This window comes from Talpa europaea (assembly GCF_964194135.1).
Source record: "Talpa europaea genome assembly, chromosome: 2".
Classification (NCBI taxonomy): domain Eukaryota; kingdom Metazoa; phylum Chordata; class Mammalia; order Eulipotyphla; family Talpidae; genus Talpa; species Talpa europaea.
In genome coordinates, this window is record NC_140068.1 from 113,270,962 (window position 1) to 113,290,005 (window position 19,044).

The following is a 19,044-nucleotide window of genomic DNA, read 5'->3' on the forward strand; positions in this document are numbered from 1 at the left end:
ACCCGGGAAGCAACTGGGAAAAGCAACCGGTGTGGGGAATCAACAGACAAATGGGAAGAAAAAGTCATTTAAGGTGACCTTCACCCACTAGCTGTGCACAGGGAGAGCCTGAAATTCCAGTCATCAAAGCACACGTCACGATTTTCATTCTGCAAATATAAATACACGTTCAGAAGCAGGAGAAAAATAAACTCAGAGGTTTTCATCACATCTACTGTCACGTTTGGTTTCTCTAATCTGACATAAAGGCTAACGTTGTAAAGGTTTTACAAGGCTTTGAGGGCCTTTGGAGAGGGGTAGATCAGCAAGTCCAGATAGCAGGTAGGCCAGCGGCAGTCTCTTCCTTCCACCATCTGAGAGGGGAGGTTGGGGCGATGTCTAATTTCAAGAGGGAAACATTTCAATTTGAGAAATTTCACACTTTTCCTTTCATGCTAATTCAAATGAAAGAAGGTTCAATTGGAAATTTATACCCACAAATAAGCCTTTTCTTGAAAACTGCAGAAAAGGGACACATTATAATGCACCCGGCCCATCTCTTTGTTATTTTTTTTTTCCTAATTAATGTCAAATTGTCACCTTGGAAAGTCACATTTTTCAGTTGTTATAACAATGTGGCCAAAAAAGAAATTTGGATTGATTTCTATCAAAACTTCAGCATTTCAAGAAGAGGAAGAGACAGCAGAGGGTCCACCCTAGGGCCACTGTGTCAGCTGAGCCAAGAAAAATGGGCTTGAAAGAGCCCATCTTGAGGGTGGGTGAGCTTCTGGTGGCTAGGAGTTGCACCTCTAACTCCATGCAAGTGGCTTCTGGAGAAGGGTGCCCTGCAGGAAGACAGGTGGAAACTGTTCAATTTCTTCCATGCATGAAGTGGGCTGAAACAATAGGGCACTTGGGGCAGAAAACCTGGGCTGCTGGCTGACTGGCTGCAGGGAAGCTGAGTTGGGTGTCAAGTTCCCAGGGAATCTGAAAGGCCCAGAACCAAGGTCTGCAGAGAGCCACTGGCCTTTGTGGAAGTAGCCAGGCAATGGAATGTGTTTCCTTAAAGGCTGGCTCTTGGGCCAGGATACTGCAAGCTGCCCGAAGCCCAGCTGCAAGCTGGAGGAAGTTAAGACTCCACTCCTGGCTAGGCAGGCACCATGGCCTGGAACACGTGGCCACCATCAAGATGTCAAACGAAAGAAGCCTAATCTTTCGTCATACCATTTGCACATTCAAACGTCAGTAAGCCTTTCGGGAAGTAAGTGTTTACAGCCACACTAAAGTCCCGACCACATTTTCCCTGAACAAAACCTCTACTCACGGCAGTAACTATGCAGATTCAACATTCAAAGTAAAAAGGAACTGGTGATGGTGTCCTCCTGGGGCCGGGCAGGGCATGCTCGCTCCAGGTGGTATGAGGAAAGCATAGGGCAGCTTTGCAGTGGCTGCTGGGCATGGCCGGGACTGCCCTGAGCTTCCCCTCAGATACACACAGCTCCTGGGTGATGCTGGCCACAGGAGCGTGAATGCCCACAGAAAATTAAACGGCCTCACGGATGGTGTGCATCCCAAGAGTGACTTGCTTCCCACATGGTTCAGGTGGGGACTGTTAACTCTCTTTTTGTGAAGGCCAAGTTGGCATCTCTAAATCCTGGGCATGTGTGGTGGGGAGCGATGGTGCTAACTATGGGACCACTCCAGAAGTTCAGGCAGAGCCTGGCGACTGAGGGCCTGTGAACTCTGTCAGGAAGGAAAGCAGAAGTGGTGGCAGTGGGCCTTGTAGGGAGAGCCGTATATCAACCGAGCACTGTTTTCCTGTGGCCCCAAGTGAGTAGGACAGTTACAGAGACATCTCCAGTCACCCTCACAGCATCAAGAGGGAGAGGAAGGATCCCTGTGGATAAACAGGCCTGGTGAGGTCGAGCACAGGCAGGCCTGGTGGGCGTGTGCCCATTCTGGCACAGGCCGAATTCGGGCTGTTCAGAGTAACTCCTCAGTGCAAAGAAAGGAGACGAGGAGGCCAGCCCAGCAGATCTGGGGTGCCAGAGCCTCAGTGACCGGGAAGCCAGTCTGACAGGGATGGTCTCTGGCCTGCTATACTCATAGGTCATTTACCTCCAGGCCAAACCGTCCCTGGTCCTGGGGCAGGGGGAGAAAGCGAGCATTAGCCTAACAGAGCTGTCACCCTGCTTTCCACCTCAGGAGGTCCTTACACTCAAATGCATGAATTCAAATACCAAAGAGGACCTTTGCAGTTGGTGACATTTGGCTTTTTTTTTTTTTTTTAACATGGATAGGGTAATAAATTTGAACTGAGCAGATGACAACGTTCCCCTTCTAAACCAGAGCTTCCCAAAAGGCAGCTCATCTTGGATTGAGGGGACAGGATGGTGCTCAGTGCCACAGAGCCTGGAGCAAACATACTCTCAGGACCAACAGCCAACACCAGACTCCCCAGAAAAGGCCCTTCCCTTCTGTTTACAACACAGAGAAGGGAGAGAAAGGTCAGGGCAACTGAGAACAGTGTTCCCTCTCTGCTGCCTCCTCCTCAGGGGCCCCCAAACCAGATGACAAATCTGGAGCCAGAGTGTTTGGCCAAATCTAAAAGGCCAACCAGACTTTTGCATGGTCATCCCTGGGCCAAACCCACCACCTCTGCTTTCTTTGGACTCTGGTGACAGATGCTTTCAAGAAGTTCACTGGAGTCTAAATGCATGTGGTGACTGCGGGCCTGGCCTGCAAGGCCTAGGACGCCCCGAGTGCCGGAGTCTTCAGGGAAGCGCGGCTGGTGCCTCAGTCCTGCTCGGTGGGACACGATTCATTATCAGTGGTGTTGCCAGCAGCTCTGTCCACTGAGTAGTAACCATTACATTTTCGAAAATAGAATCCTGATTGTGTTTCCTTTAATTTCTCTTCTTCTTTTAAAAAAAAAAAAAGGCAGTTCCAAAGATTTAAATCGTAATGGGGAAGTGAATAAATACCAGCACTTATGGTTCTTAGAAATTTATGTTTTGAAGACAGCATAGCACTCAGGAGGAATTTGACTGTTAAGGTCGGTGAAACCTAGGAAAACAAATAATTAAATCAAGATCAAGGCACTGCCATAAGTGCAGAATTCAACAATCCAAACCTTCTGTCTTCAGATTCCCTATTTCTGGCAGCGACAGGGAGGCTTCCATCTCTCACCAGAGGCTGAAGTTCTCAAAATAACGTCAAGTACTTGAGCCCCAGCAGCTCTACCTTTGCTTTGGGAGTAGCTGAGCCCTGAGCTCCTTCCTGGGCCTCACTAGACAGCTCTAGGGACCCATGTCTCAGCCTGGCCTCGGCAGCTCCATGGAGAACCTAGCCGCATGTCTGAGGCCAGGCACTAGATCCTTAACTGTTCTCTTTCCTAAATGCCCACCAGAGCAGAGGACAAATTTAGGATGGATCAAAGGCTCTGTCATGAATAAGTCAGGTGGCCCTTAAGGCTCTCCCTGCTTCACTGTCCCCAATTACCATCACACTGGACAGCCAGTGAGAGCCATATGGAATCTTAGGCGTGAATCCATGTGGCAGATCCCAAGTGGATTGGGATTTTCCCTAGGTTTGGCCTCTGCTGGCTGTCTATAAATTTTGTCTTCAGCTTTAGTTTTCATGGAAAACTACTTTGTGGTCACTGGTGTTTGGGCACTTTTCAGATCTTTAGCTTGAATTAAAAACTAGTCTGCAGAAGGGCGTGCAAACCCAGTGGGTCAGTAAAGTTCCTTCCCCAAATTTTAGTGGCCATAGTAGAACAAACTTCAAGTTGGTTTTGCTCCCACCACACTACTTGTTTGTGATCCTGATAGTTTGCAGATAGTTTGCAAATAGCACAACTTCAGTGGGGGGGAGAAGGGAAAATAAAAAGTCAATACTAACCTTGTTAAATGTCTACTCAATTCATGAACTTCCATTTCAGTGCTTTTAAATTCATTGAGTTCCTTTCGAATGGCAGCCTGAAAAGGAAAGAAGCTCATGAATATTAAAAAGGAGGAAGAAAGAAAGGAGTCGACATTTTGTTTAATATCTAACAATATATATTTTCTTCAACAAAATCACACAGGTAATGAATTCTTTCACTGGAAGAAAAAGCAATCAGTTGAGATATATCCTTTAGCGCCTACTAAGAGTCCCCCTTTCTCTTAGATCTAAATTATCTAAATTGCAAATAATTCTATTTGGGATGCTTCCCAGATCTTCTTGCCTGTATCCCCTCAGAGCTGTTCCCTCTGAGCACAGGTGGCCAGGGGCACCTGCTGGACACGCCTGTGGTCCCAAGCTAGCATTTAAAAGCCAACCTCTCATCTCACTCAGGTCAATAGTCTAAGCTCATCATGGACAGTGATGCCTCAGAACGGATACTTCCAGAGAGGTGGAGCATATTCCCCAATCAAATTAAGGGAATAGGTGATGGCCACCTCGCTGCTTTCCTTTGATTTATAAAGTCTTCACTCTTTTGCAACTATAACGACTCAGTGATCAATGGTATGGTATATGCTTTGGATAACTGCAAATACTCTGAGATCCCAATAACCTCACTCCTCCAGCATTGCCCACAGATGGGGCTGCCTGGGGGCGCATTTGGGGATGGGCTGTGTAATGAGATTACAAAGAGAGGTAAGGAGGGGTTGACACCAAAGAGTATTAGGGCTTCCAGACAACCTCCTTTCATCCTCAGAGGCTGAAAATTTAAACATGTGCCCTTTTGCACAGTCCTTTTTATAAATATTTGCTTTGATGGCATATCAAGGCGCTGAGTCTGAGGAAAGGTTTATAGGCAGGACCAGAGCCCCTCCCTCCCCCAAGGAAGGAAAGTGCACTGGGGTTTAAATGCCTGGTTATCAGCGTGGGCGGGGAGGGGGCTGCTTCCTGTTCTGTCCCAGCAGCTTTTGAGGAACTGGGTATGCCCCCTGCCCTACCGCTGCTCAGAACCCAGGAGTGCTGGTAGAGACAGCTTGTGCTCTCACTCCGCATTTGCTGATGATTAGAAACCAGCAATGGCAGTGAAATTGTGATCACAAAAGAGCTGGGCCAGTGTTTTTCTTTTTCTTTCTGGCTCACGGGTGAATGGGTGGTGGGAATTTCACAGGACTATAACTGAGATGAGAAAGCATACATTGTATAAAAATGAAGAATGATGTAAAAATATATATAAAATTAAAAAAATAATAAAATAAAAATATGCCAGGAAAAAAAAAAAAAAAAGAAGAACAAGGGCCAGGCTCCTTTCTTGGTTGAGTTTAGAGGAAACAGCTGCCTGGGGCACTGGGTGGGTCTTTGCTGTCTTGTGTAGGGGGGTCGCTCGCCACCAATTCCTACATGGGGAAAAGAGGGGTGCTATGTTGAAGAGGGTGGATATGTTCATTTAGGATCGGCAGGGTCACCCCAACATGTGGAGGCATTTCTGGGAGCTCTAGCCACTCTGGTCACATCAGTCCATTCTACCCTCCTGTTCACCACTCCTGGATACAAGCAAAGTCTGGGCTGTCCATGACCTTCTCCTGGATCAAATATAGGAAGCCACCGGCTCTGGGGAGGGATGGGGCAAAGATCCCTGGTAGGTCCCAGGGTCTCCCCATTGGCACTTGCACATTGGACATAGTCATTATTTTAGATTTTTTTTAAAAAATGGCAATTATTCCTCCAGGTCCTCATGGAGACTAGACTGGAATCATAAAAGATTATTAAGTAGAAGTTCATTTAGATACATGGTCCAAAGGATGGATACAAATTTTTTTTTTTATCATTTGTATCATTGCATTTCTTATAAAGCAAATGCAACTTCAGATTATTGTTACTCTTTCCAAATCAATGTGGGTTCAGTGTAAGGAGCTGTGATTTGCAGTCTCTGTGATTTGCAGTCTCTGTGATTTGTGTCCTATTTATCCCATCAGGATTACAAGATCCACAAACAATGATTTTGTTTGCTTTGGCTTTGCAGATCCCTCCTCGGTATCAAGGACAAGGCCTTTACCCAGAGGGTCTGTGGTAGGCATGGCACCTGGAGCCCTAACCCGCAGGTGCCTGAAGAGAGCTATTCTGTTTTTCTGGGCATAGTAACCCCTGGCTGCCATTCTTCCTTTTGAAAAACAGGCAAAAACTGTGTCTGTCTTGTGCCTTCTCTGCAGTAGTGAAGGATGACTTCAGTGACCTTTCTGAGGATTATCTGGAGACTTGTGGAAAGGTGTTGGGGAGGCTGCTCAGGGGCACATGGCACCCCACTAGTGAGACTGCAGCACGGCCTGGCCGCTGGTTTTAGTACCAGCTCCCAAGTCACAAGAGAAAGTCCATACAGGCCAAAACAGCCCGAGGATGGCTGCCCCCTCCTCAGCCCTCTGCTCACTTTGTCGGCAGCGGTGAGGCGGGTCCACGGCTTGTCAGCCCTGCGGTCATAGTCCTGAGCATCGGCCACCTCCACATAGTCGCTGAAGCGGATAAGGATCTTCCTTTCTCGAAGTTCTTCCACCGTGGGTCTCTGGCTGAGCTGTAGGGAGGAGAGTGATGGACCCAGTCAACCAGAGGTCACTTGGTCCACCCATAGATTTATAGTTATGGAATGAGGTCCAGAGGCATATCACACCCAGAGCGAGGGGTAGGGCTGGGAAGGAGCCCAGGGTTCCTGACTACTGGACCTGCGACTCTTCCAGGACTCTAAGACAGTGAACACTGATCACCCTCAAGTCACCCCTGGGCTGATGAGAGAGCCAGGCTGTCTTTCTTAACAATATTGCAATGCCTGATCTCTACTAGCAGCTGTATCTCTGGGTGGGTGTGGGTATTGTGTATTTTCCCACATTTGTCCTACCCATCAGGTGACAGGAAACTTATATAATGATTTCACCTTATTTTGGATGTGTGAATCCATATCCATGTGTCAGATTTAATGCTCTCTGCAAAATGGGTTGGCAATACTTATATATGTTGTGAACATGTGTGTGTGCATTTTAGAAACACAAGAAGTGGTAAATGCAAACTAGTACACAAACTCTGGAGTATGCAGGAATGGGAATACATGGATTTATGAGGTCAGGGGACCCTGCTCCCCAAGAAGTTCAAATGAAAAGGTCAGTCCACAAATGCAGAACTAGGTTGAGCATATGCTAGGATGACTCAGGACAGGCCCTTTGGATGGGTCTGTAGTGAAGAATGAAATAAGCAAAAGAAGACTCCTATTTACCTAACCTTCTCCTGGGGGTTCCCACTAGCACCCTTCCTTTGTATTTTGACAACATAAGACTGATGTTTCAATTATTTCTGCCCATCAATAGGTTTATTTCTTCTGGAGCAACACAGTTGCTCTCTCTTTAAGATGCTGTCAATTCATATTTAACTGATATTATTTAAAAGCAAATTTTCCTGTCAGCCCTAGACATATACTGCATTTAATTCCATTAATAGTAAATGCAGTTAGACAGACTCTTACCACAAAGGTCTACAACACAAATATATACAAGTGAATCCAAACCACCCTGGCTGTTTAGATCCTCTATCATAGAGCTGCCATACACCTTTGGCTGGTGCCAGAATGCTCCAACTTGCTACCACCTGGCCTATAATGGAAGAACATGGTCAGATGACAACCTGGCTGGTATTAAATCTTTTGGGTGTGGTGGGTACTGCTAGGCTCTGCACAGGGTAAGGCAGGCAGCCTGAGGTCCCTCTTGGCCAATGGGGGAAAGATCTGGGGATCTGAGGTTTAGCGGATTGTGGCACTGGTCCCCTGGCCTCAACTGCATGTAGTTTCCTCTCAAAATGGCTCCAGCGTGACCAGAGATGGTCCTGCTCTTCCCAGGACATGCTTTTCCTAGTTATCCTATTATAGGACAACGCAGGTCTCCCAGGCTCCATGGCTGGGGTTGCTTGAGCAAAAATGGCAGCCACCATGACTTCAAAGTATATTCATCAAAATGTGAGTAGGGGGCGCTTTTGCACTATTATTAACCTATATCCCCCAATTTAATATATGCTATATTTACCCCAGATAAATAAGAACTCCCACTCAAAAATCTGTAGTTTGTATGTCTCAGTTACTAGCAAGGTTTACCCTGGGGTGTTGAGCAAAAGTTGTATTTCTAAGTGTGCCACTACAAGAGAGAAGTATTACTTCACTCTGTGGCATCAATAATGATGTTTTCAACCAAAACTGTACAAAAAAGTATATTAAGACCCAAATGCTACTACTAATACACGCGGACCCAGGTGTCCTCCTCTCTCTCCCCTTCCTTGCCTCCCTCTCTACTCATTTGTCCGTTATTTAAAAGCAAAGCATATAATGTTTAGGTTAGTCTCTGTTTGGCTGAAAAAAAATGACTGTTTTTCTGTCAGCATTGGCACTGTGGCTGCTTCCTTTCACTAGTACATCGAAACTAAATAGAACTGTATTGAGGAAATCCAGGGGCTGAGGGTAAGGAGCTGAAAAGCAGCCACATCATTAGCATCTGGTCCTGGTGTGATAAAGGTTCTCAAGGAAAAGGACTTACGGGGAGCCAGGAGCCCATGCACACTCCCTAGCTGCTGGCAGGCTCCATCTCTCAAACCACTTCCATTTCAAACCGGACGGGAAAGGGGCCCGTCTGTCCTTCATAAACATGATTCCTCCACAAGCTCATTATTTCTTTTTATCTTTTTAAATTTAAAAAAATTTTTTACATCATTGTTCATTTTTAAACAATATTTGCTTCCTCCCCACCCTCTCAGGTGTACAAAACACAACAAAGCAAAATCAGACAATTACAAAGCAGAGACATCCTGCAGGGGAGGAGGCCGGAGAGGCTGAGAGGGAGGGAGGGGCACAGGGGGCTGTGGTGATGGTGCACGGGTCCGTTGGGGAAGGAAATTCAAGCTCATTATTTCTAATTCCCCATGCTAGTCACAGCAGAGGGTAAATGCTGAAATTAAAAGACAGCTTTCCTAGGGAAAGGAAGAAGTAGTAACCGGGAGGAGAGGAAGCATTTCTCTTATCTTGGAGAACTGAAAAAACAATGGGTTCTCAGTTGGTGGCTCTCCCGAATGTTACCCATTCTAGGGGAGTTGGGTATGGAAGGGGACCCTCCTCCCTCACCCCCTCCTGCCAAATTATGCAATTAGTCAAGTTTTTCTCTGCAAAATCATACACTCTTTTTAAGGATAAGAATTAAATGCATGCCTAAATATTTCCCTATTACTGTGAGAATTTAGATTATTCTGTACCTCAACTATTCTGTGTATTTGCCTTGATTACTCTGTGCCTTTCACCCAGAATACGAACAGAGAAAGTTTGAGATAAGGAACCGCTCGGAGCAAAAGCCTTGGCATGAGGATCTATACATGCTGAAAACAGCATGTGCTGAAAACAGCAATAGATGTTATGCTTAGAGTAGCAAAAACACTGAAGCTTCCCTTGACTCTCTCCCTGATTTCCCAGCCTTGGTTGGGGCCAGCTGGTTATGCATCCCCCACACACTTGTGCATTCCCCATTTGCCTGCTTGCTTATTTGATTTTTTTTTTTTAATTTTCTGCTTGATTCTAAATAAAAATGAGACTGCCTTGGAGCTGGGCTGCACCTTCCTTGTGCAGTACCTCTAGGCTTCTCATTGCCCTGCACATGGACTTAGAGTAATCTTTCTTTATCCCACCACCACACATTTTAATGAGACATATTACTAGTTTCTGGTAAGACACCCTAAAATTTAGGAGAATATTTAGGTCCCTGCAATCAATTCCAATGAACTTTATGGGAATCTGATTTAATTTTTTTCTGAATGTCTAGACCTTGAGGAGTGATCACCAGCTAGTTTTGATGCCCTCGTAATTTTAAGGACACACTTAGAACCAGCTAACCCATCTCCCTGTGTTTTCCTCACTGCTGGGTCTCAGGAAAGAGTGTGTTCTGCATCCAAACATTGGTTGGTCTTAAGCATGTAAGAGTCAGGAGTCAGACTTTGACCAAGAGGAGGGTGACCTTATAAAGAAAAGCCACTTCTTGTTCTAGTCTCTCCATCAATGGACACCGGCTTGTCTGACCTTTTGGGAACTCCTTTACCCTACTGCTTTTCCTTGGGATGCCATTTGGCTTGTGGAGCTGTTTGGGCTGCTCTAAGGGAGAGAAAGAGTTAGGAATACAAACCATCCCCTTAATAATTGCTATGTTTCAGGAACTCTGATTTTTTTTCTTTGCACAATATTTTGAAGGAGAAAAATCCATTAACAAACTTTTTAAAAATTAATTTTAATGGACGTCTTAACTGTCATTAAGATATGAGTATCATTCAGGATGGTCACTGTAGGAGGCTGATTAAAAACACTCTAGTCCCACAGGGGTAGTATTATCTCCCATGTGTCATCAATTAATTAAACTTCTCAACATCATCCAAGAATAGCCTCAAATAATTTTATCATTAAAATGGCCACTCATAAAAAATTAGATCCACTTGGATCTACGTTGCATTGCTAACTATCTATTTTGGGGGTTAAATATATCTATAAAAATTTTAGCTTTAAAAGCATCAATGTGCTTTTCAAACACTCTCATTAAATTTATCAGTATTTCTGGAATTTTCCTTAATTCAGTAATTCAAATTGGATTTAGCATAATAAAGTCAAGTGGTTCTTCGTTAATGGATAAGAAATAGTATGGAGGAGGTAAGGAAAACTCATGTTTTTCTGGGGTCATGTGAATAACCATTATATTCGATCTACTGATTTGGATAATGAGTTTCCAATTGTTTGATGGGGTTATAGTGAATTTTTAAAAATGAAATAATTAATGTAAGTGAAAATATAATGATCTGACATCAAGTTGCTTGGGGGTCAGGTAGGTATCACAAAATCAAGCAGCAAAGACCATCCAAAAGGATGGAGGGCCCTGCAGCTGAGTTGATCACCCCTAGTGAGGTCCTGCAAAGTCTGGAAGGGTGCAAGCCTGGACACCAGAGAAGAGGGTTAGGCAGCTACACAGCTTGAGGCTACCAGAGAGCCCCTGGGGAAGGCCCGCCCACCTCCCTACCCAGGCCCCCTCCATGGTGCACTGGCTCACCTTTCGAGTTAGTCTCCTCTTGATTTCTCTTTTCTCCTCCTGCTCCTCTTGTTCATTCCGAGCTGAAAGAAACATTTAAGATGCTTCTGATTTTATTCAACAGTGTCATGCACAAGTGCAGCCTCTGGACCTTTGCAGACCCCAGTGCAGGAATCTCAGTCTGTGGAGGGGGGACAGTGAGCTCCTCTCCCTTCCCTGGCTGCCCTTGTGCCAGACTGCCTACACTGTTTCAACTGAGCAGGTTGACCTTTTTGTCTGCCATTGTCACATCGGGTTTTGAATCTCCAGGCAAACATAATGGGCAGAGAAGTGTGGGTACAGGACAAGCAGGTAGATTCTAAAAGAGTGGGTGTACCATTAGCAGTGACTCGGGCATCTGGGTGAAGTGACAAGCCTTGGGCCTCACAGTGACTGAAGCAGGCTCATTGTGACATGTGCTATGGGGTGGAACAGAAGACAGGCCCAAGGGGGTGCCTGGTACCTGCTGCAGAAAAGGAGCTAACTGAGGCCAACTGCAAGCCTGGCTGCGTGAAGAGGAAGTTTAAAATTCTCACCTTTTGCAAGCCCTGTTTCCATTAATTCTTTGAATCTTCCAAGAAGTCCAGAGAGTATGTGTGAGGCCAGAGTGTGGGATACAATTGCCTGCATTTGGACCTTTAAGGAATGTCTTAGGAGAGTAGACTGCAGAGCCTAAACGTTCTCAACGTGACATGTGAGGTGACTTACTCATCAGATGTTTAAGGAACTGCAGGGAAGAGGGTTGGAGAAGGGAACAGAGATTTGGAAGGCAGAGAATTTGGGCCAACTTTTCCTTAACCTAAATGAATGAACCTGGGCACATCACTTCCCCTGTAGACCTGGGCATGGGAGCATGGGTATAAGCATAATGTCTACCTCACAGAAAATCATGACAGACAACCTGTGTCAAAGAAGGCATCTGATTCTCACTTGATGAATTTAGAATGGGTAAAAGGAATCTGCTTCAAGCTGATCTTGGCACCTGGTGATTTGGGAGGACCTAGGCACTTTTTCTCTCATTTTTAAGTCACTGTGGTTAAATTAGATTTCTGTAGCTTAATTAACGTATGATATTAGTGTACACTTGCCTTTCAGTTATCTTGGTAGGTATAGGATACATCTTTAAAGGAAGGAAGCCCCTTGCATAGAATTGGGGTTCCCTTTGCCAGTCCTATAGCAGCAAGCACAATTACACAGCTAACTCGCTTGGAAGGTTTCAGCACCTCCCACATCAGGAACAATGGCAATTTACAGCAGAATTTAAGTCCTTCAGCAACACTCCCAGGGGCACAAATGGGCCATTAGGACTGCCTGTGGGGATCAGGAGCTTGTGTGGGGGCAGCACAAGAAATGCCCACACCTGCAGTGGGTCAAGATCACCAGCTTGCCCTCTCATTCCCCCAAACCCCACAAGAGTGCATTTTCCTTTGGATTTAAAGATCCTATCTGCCTCCCTGAATTCCCTTAAAAGATGTCAATTTATCATGAGTAAAATCCCATTAAACTAGTCTACCAGAGATAAATAGGTGGCAGACAGCAGGACTCAGAGGAAGGGAAACCCCCATAATGGCATGAGGGAAGATGGAAGAAAGTCTGGTGGTGAGCGCCCAGGAGGCATCTAGAGTGTGGATTCACCACCCCCCTGTTCTCAGGATGTAGTCTTGGCACCCAGAGTTCCTGCTGGTCTAGCTAAAATGTAGAGTCAGTCAGGGAGCCTCTCATCAGGACAAATGTCTTGGTATGAGGATATCTGCCGAAAACAGTAGGCAGACATTATGGCCAGATTAGCATCACCAGCTAGACCACCTTTGACAGGAATTTAGTGTAAACAAAGACTCGAGGGAGGATGTTTTGATCAGCAGCAACAATGGGTCCTCACAGGCAACAGTCCCTCTTCACTTCACCCCCAGCTTGTGCCAGACAATTATGCATCCCCAATCCACATCCCCAACACCCACAGTCCTCCACACATTCCTCTTTGTAGTTGCCCACCTTCCCTGTATCTGACCCCAAGTAAATGTGAGACTCTCATGGGGGAAGGCACTGCATCTCCAGAGATGTGAGTCCTTCTAGGTGTCTCTCTCTCTCACTACTTGGATGAGTTATTTTTCCTCTGTCCCTCGCTGCCCCCAATGCTGCCTCCCTGCGAGGCAACACTAGAGACCGTGGGTTAACAGAGTCACAGAATATTAGGGCCATGAAGGGTGAGGGATGTAAAAGCCCAGGGGAGTTAAGTGAATGATCACACACTACATGACTAATAAATTCTTTTTTCTTGGGCCTCCCTGGTGGTGCAGCAGGTTGAGCACAGCACTGTGAAGCTGTCTGCAGCCTCTGCAGCATGGATTTGATTCCCGGTTGGCCAGAGAGATTCCCACATGGCGAGCAGACCTCTCCTGTCTCTTCCGCTGCTCCCCTCAGCAGCGTATTTCAGTCAGTCTGCCTGTTCTGTTCCCCTCTCTGTCTCTGGTGAATCCTCTCACCCTCCCACACATACGGCCCGTATCCCGGTTCTTGTATAAAAATAAATAAATCTTTAGAAAAAAATTCTTTTTTCTTGTTATAACTTGCTGCATCTTCCCCCTGTCATGTTTGGTGCCAGCCCCCTCTTCATTCCCAACTACTGGCTTCAGACTCTAGTAGGGGCCTCTTCAACCCCCTACAACCTGCTAAGGCTGGCTTTCTAGGACAGAGCATGGAGCCTCATCTCCTACGTGCATCTCTTAGGTCCCTCTGAGGGGTAGGACCACAAGGGGTAGAATCTATACCTTTAGTTCAAAGCCATTTACAAACCCTGGGTTTCTCAGGCAGAGGGTACCAAGACAACCCCGCTAGGCAACTGGGAAGACAGGCCAGCAGGGACCATGATGTCATCAGCTGCTGCACTGTCAGAGTGTGCTTATTATGTGCTCAGATGCGCACAGTGACACATGGGCTGCTCTGGCTGCTGGGCAGGCTGGGATGGGCAGTCAGACCCAGACTCCAAGCTCACAGCTGGCTGAGCCTGGCTGTCTGCGCCCTGTCTCCAGCACTCCCAGAGAGATGGTTCCTTTAATGATTTAGCCTGGAAATAATTTCTAGAACAAATTGTTTGAGGGTGTTTCTTATACCCCTCAGCATTTTTTTTTTGTTTAAATATCTGAACAGACCAAAAAAAAAAAAAATTAGGAAGAAGAACAAAAAGGTATTTAGGAAAACCAAAGTTCCAGAATGCAGGGATAAAATAAGAACCAATGGGAAAAATAAGTTTACTTCCACAGAGTTTTGTAACTGGAAATGATCAAGCTGTTCTATTCTGGCCAAGCACTTCTTTATCCTGCAGTATTAGAACAGGACAAGAAGGAAGGGGACAGGACTAACGGCAACATGGGACCAGTTTCAAAAGCCACTTTCATGCCTAGAATCTGAGCCTCCAAACTTGCCAGGCACAAGTAACTATCCCTGAGATCAGAGTTTCTTGCTGGATGGCAATAAAAACCCAACACCTGGAAGATGCCACTAGCCTTCCAGGCTCGGGGGAAGTAAGAAGAGGTCCTTCAGGAAGGCAGAGGTGAGCTGGGGAGTGGAGGTGTTTTCTTTCCCGAGCCCTTGCCCTTGTCGAGAGTATTCTTTTTGAAACCTGAAAGAACCCCAAGATTTTTAGCTTCTTTCAGCTTGGAAGTCAGGTAGGTGGTCACAAGTGTGAGGGATGTGTGTGGGGGGGAAGAGGGACAAGGAGAAGCATGTTTCCCAATTTCTGATTTTAGAAAATAGCTTTCTGCTTTTTTTTTCCCCCCTCCCAAAATGGAAAGTGTATGATGGATGAAGTATCAGATTGGTGCAGAAAGGGAGATATCATATAGGCCACATGTTTCTCTGAACATGGCAACCATCTGGAAAAGTTTTAGTTCTGCTTAGTGTAGTAAGCAGTACAAATAAGGGCACTCCTTGGTTAGAAGAAAATAGATACACGAATTCCAAGAGACCAAGGAAATAGGTGAGGTCACTTAAGACTGAGTAAGGCCAATCCTGAAAATACTAGGCACTAAGAGCTGGGGTGAGGCTGGAGCAACACTGGATGCAGCTGTGGGCAAACATCAAGTTGGCGTGAGCAGGAGGTGCTCTCTCTCCTCCCTCTCCCAGCAAACCAGTTAGTGATGACCAAGTCACAAGAACCCAAGCAGGGGGGTAGACAAGTTAACTGAAGAACATGTTAGTTCAGAGAAAGTGGAAATACCCAGTCACTCAATGGGAGGCCTCACATGACAGGCACGCGCGTGCGGTGTGTGGATGTGCATATGCCTGCTTAGCAGCCCCATGACCCTCTGCAGAGAATACATTTCTCATTTGTGGAGAGAAATTAGAAGGGGTGTGTCCACATGCCGGGAAAGAGTCAGGAATTAAGCCAAAAATATTCGTTGATCATCTTAAGGAAAGTGTTAGAACAGTAGTAGGGAATTGAGCAGAATGCTGCTCTCTCTTAATTATTTAATATCTCCCGCTAAACTGAGGCACGTGGGTGTCCATGAGATGCTTGATTTCTGGGTGTATATATGTATTTACATATTTGTATGTAAATATCAAGTGAATGCTGTATCTATTTAAATATTTATATTCTGAATCTCTGTGTCATTTGTTTTTTCAGTCCCGGCCACAGTGGCACGAGCTTTTCTAGAACGAGAGCATTAGGCAGGATACCTCTGGCCAGGGCTGGAGGCCTGAGATGAAACATGTTCACTTAGAAATGCTCTTTTGCACTTTAATGTTCAAAGGGAGGGGGAACTTTATCAACAGCAGACAGCTGTAATAGAAAGGCATATTTTCTGGTCCATGTTTGCAAATAGTTATTTCTCTTACTTTAGCCACTAATAAAGTATTTAGGTTTTAGGCTAATTGTGGTCTGAAGGTGACCTTAATTTTCCTCAAAATCATTTTATACCAAGTTCTTTCTCTCTAATTTTTCAGCTTCTCTCAACCTAATAAAGGGAAGGTTACAGCCTGTGCGCTTCCAGTGAGCCCAGCGGATCAGACCCTGCCTTCTCTATGGGAAGGTTAGCACGAATCTTCTCATACAGGGATGAAGCCTCAACACCAGAGAGGTTCACAATCATTTCCACACATTTCCTCCTAGGCACAGGGAGAATCCCCGGGGCCTACAATTAAATAACAACCAAAGCCACCACAAAACATCAGTGATTGCCACTGGCTCAGTCACTTACGTTTCAAAATGTTCCTCTGCTCCAATTCCTCTGCAGTTGGCCTCTGGCTCAGTCGCCTGCGGAAAAGATCCAGGAAAAGTTTTTGGACCATTTCATATCCTCCGGGGGTCATTAATCTCCCTGGCCCTTGTGGAGACATGAGGCAGAGTCAGGGGCTGGAGTGCTTGCTCCATCCTGTGCTTTAAAAGACTGACTCTCACCACCACCGCCTCCTCAGTTCCTCAATTTCAACCCCAGAAAGAGCATGGAGCTGCCGACACGTCACGGGAGCTGCCCCTCCGCCTTCCTCCCTCTGCTGGCCCCTCCCTAGCCTTGCTCCTCCGGTGCCTCCAGGCAAGTGGACAGAAACATAGTTAGGAATCTTCTCTTCACAGAGGTCTCTTTCTTTCCTTGTGGTCTCTTAACTTCAGGACTGTGGCCTCTGTCTTTCCCTCCTGACCCTGAGGCTAGAGGTTGAAGACCCAGTTGGTGCAGACCCAGTCAGAACATAAAGAGGTTCATGGCCCTGAGGTACATGAGAGAGCATGTCTTGTCCACGGAGAACAATAGCTGCTCTTCTTCTTGTCCTCACCCGTCAGCACTAGGACCTCACAGGACATGGAATGACAAACGAACAGGAACAGAAGTGACCCTCCTGTCACTGGGCACATAATTCAGCCATAAGAGGTGAAACATCAGAGCAGGGTATGAACTTGAGATGATGCAACAGCGGGAGAGGGCAGGGGCAGACAACAGGTGGCCACCGCATCGTGGTGGAGAATGAGAAGGCACCAAACAGCAGCCTCATAAAGTCACAGAAATGATCAGCCTCAGCCCTCACACAGATGTTTGAAGTTCTTGAAAATTAGTAAAGAACCCTGCAATTATTCAGTGTTCTCCTTCTGTGACTGGGATGAGGTGTGTGAGGTGTGAAAATTAGGGAAGGCATTTTAGGCTTCTTAAGTCCTCCGTGGGGGATCTAAGGGGTAGAAAGGGGTGCTTTCCTGACAGTAAAAGTTATAGTCCCTCCCCAAATATCTGCAACTAGATGTCTGCATCATGGAATTTGAAGAGAGAACCCAGAGTGAACACAGAAGTCCATGGAGTTGCCAAGTGTAAATATTTTCAACTGAATGTCATTTGTGTTTCTCTTTATTGCCCTGGGGCAAAAACGATTGATTCTGTTTGTATCATTACCTTACATGCTGTGGACAGAGAAAGGATTTTTGGTCAGTCACACCTGTTCTGGAAAATCTATAGGATCCTGGAAACTGGAAATTGTATCCCAAAGTGTTCTTAAGTTTATAAGAACATTTTCACATTTAATATTCATTATCCCCTCAAAACATCTCATTAAGGCATGATTCACAAGGGACAGCTAGTATTTGGAAATTCACAATATTGGAGGTTCTACATTTGGGCTCAGCAGTATTTTTATCCTCTCTAAAACAGCATTCTCATAGTATAGGAGGAGGCTTGAAGTCACATGAAGCAGCACACTGGTGTCACTGGTCTGGAATGCAGCTACTTACTCCATTTGGAAGCTGTTTCTTAGAGGCTCTGCCTCAACTTTCCCTTTATTTTCCCAAAGAATACTTGTTTCTGTTACAGAGATGCACAGCCACCCACATGGGACCATCTGGTAAAAACCAGACATTAAATGAACTTAGAGCCCTGGAAGGACGTTGAATAAGCCCTCCAGGTGCAAGGGAGTTTGAACCTCAGAAACAGTGCCAGATTTTGAAGTCTCACGTCCAGAAGTGTCTGCAGAATGCTTACTCACTGGCTGGTGTCTAGTAGCCCTTGATTCCAGCACCAGACACGTTGACTGGTTCTGTGTTGGCCTTTATGTTGTTTGTCATATGGGTCATATTTGGAGAGGACAAAAATTAGTGAACTATAAACAGAAAATTTTGTTATTAACCACCTGGCAGCCTTCTGATCAAACAGAGGGTCAAACTCTCTGGTTAAGTTTTATTTCTCTAGAAAGGGCCTGGGAACATCAAGGATAATTATAGTGATGAAATGTAGCTGACACCCTTCCCCAGGATGGGTGTATGCCATAATTACTTGTTTTGACTTTGAAAATGAAAGTAGGTAGGAAATTGACATTAAGGAATTGTAATGACAAGGCACTGGAGTTGGGGGATCTGGGCTCTGGCTCAGATCTGCTCTGAACCTTGGATGGGCATTTCTTTTCTCTGCAAATAAGAAATAGTCATTTAATAAACTAATGCTGATTTAATATATAATATGCAGGTATGATTCTAGCAATTATATGTGTGATAATTCATTTAATATTTATAGCACCTCTTAGATATAACACCACCATCATTTCCATTTTACAAACAGGCAAAGAAAGTGGTATGTCTTAGCCCAGGTTACCCAGCTTGCCAGTGACAGAGCCAAGACCTAAACCCAGACTGTCTCTCTAGTCAGAATACTCTTAACCAGCCCATGCATTTACTAATGCTGCCGCAGCACATCACCATAAAGTGGCTTGAAGTAATACAAATTTATTAGCATACAGTTCTGGAGGTCAGAAGTCTGAAATATATATAGCAGCAGGCTAAACTCAAGGCACCAGCACTGCATTCTTCCTGGAAGGAGAGGAGAATCTATACCCTTGGCTTTTCCCTCGTCTAGAGGCTGCCGCCCTTTCTGTGCCCCTTCCTCCCTCTTCAAAGTCAGCAGTGCAGCAGCTTCCAATCTCTCTCAGGCTTTGACCCTCTTGTCTCCCTCTTGTGAGAAAGCCTGTGATCACATAGGGCTCCCCCAAATAACACAGGATAATCTCCTTCTCTCAAGATCCTTAACTTAATGGCAGCTGT

The 19,044-nt window shown here is 45.6% G+C and overlaps 1 protein-coding gene across 1 annotated transcript; it reads right to left on the reverse strand.

The window, feature by feature from the left end:
- Positions 1-266: 266 nt before the first annotated feature.
- On the reverse strand, positions 267-16,434 carry LOC311188274 (phosphatase and actin regulator 4-like; the record flags this gene model as incomplete). The annotated part of the gene is made up of 5 exons (XM_084259414.1): positions 16,235-16,434; positions 11,019-11,080; positions 6,347-6,487; positions 3,883-3,959; positions 267-378 (listed from the first exon to the last, which is right to left on the reverse strand). The coding sequence occupies exons 1-5, from the start codon at positions 16,371-16,373 to the stop codon at positions 267-269; spliced, it is 531 nt and encodes a 176-aa protein (XP_084115540.1). The 5' UTR covers positions 16,374-16,434.
- Positions 16,435-19,044: the final 2,610 nt, after the last annotated feature.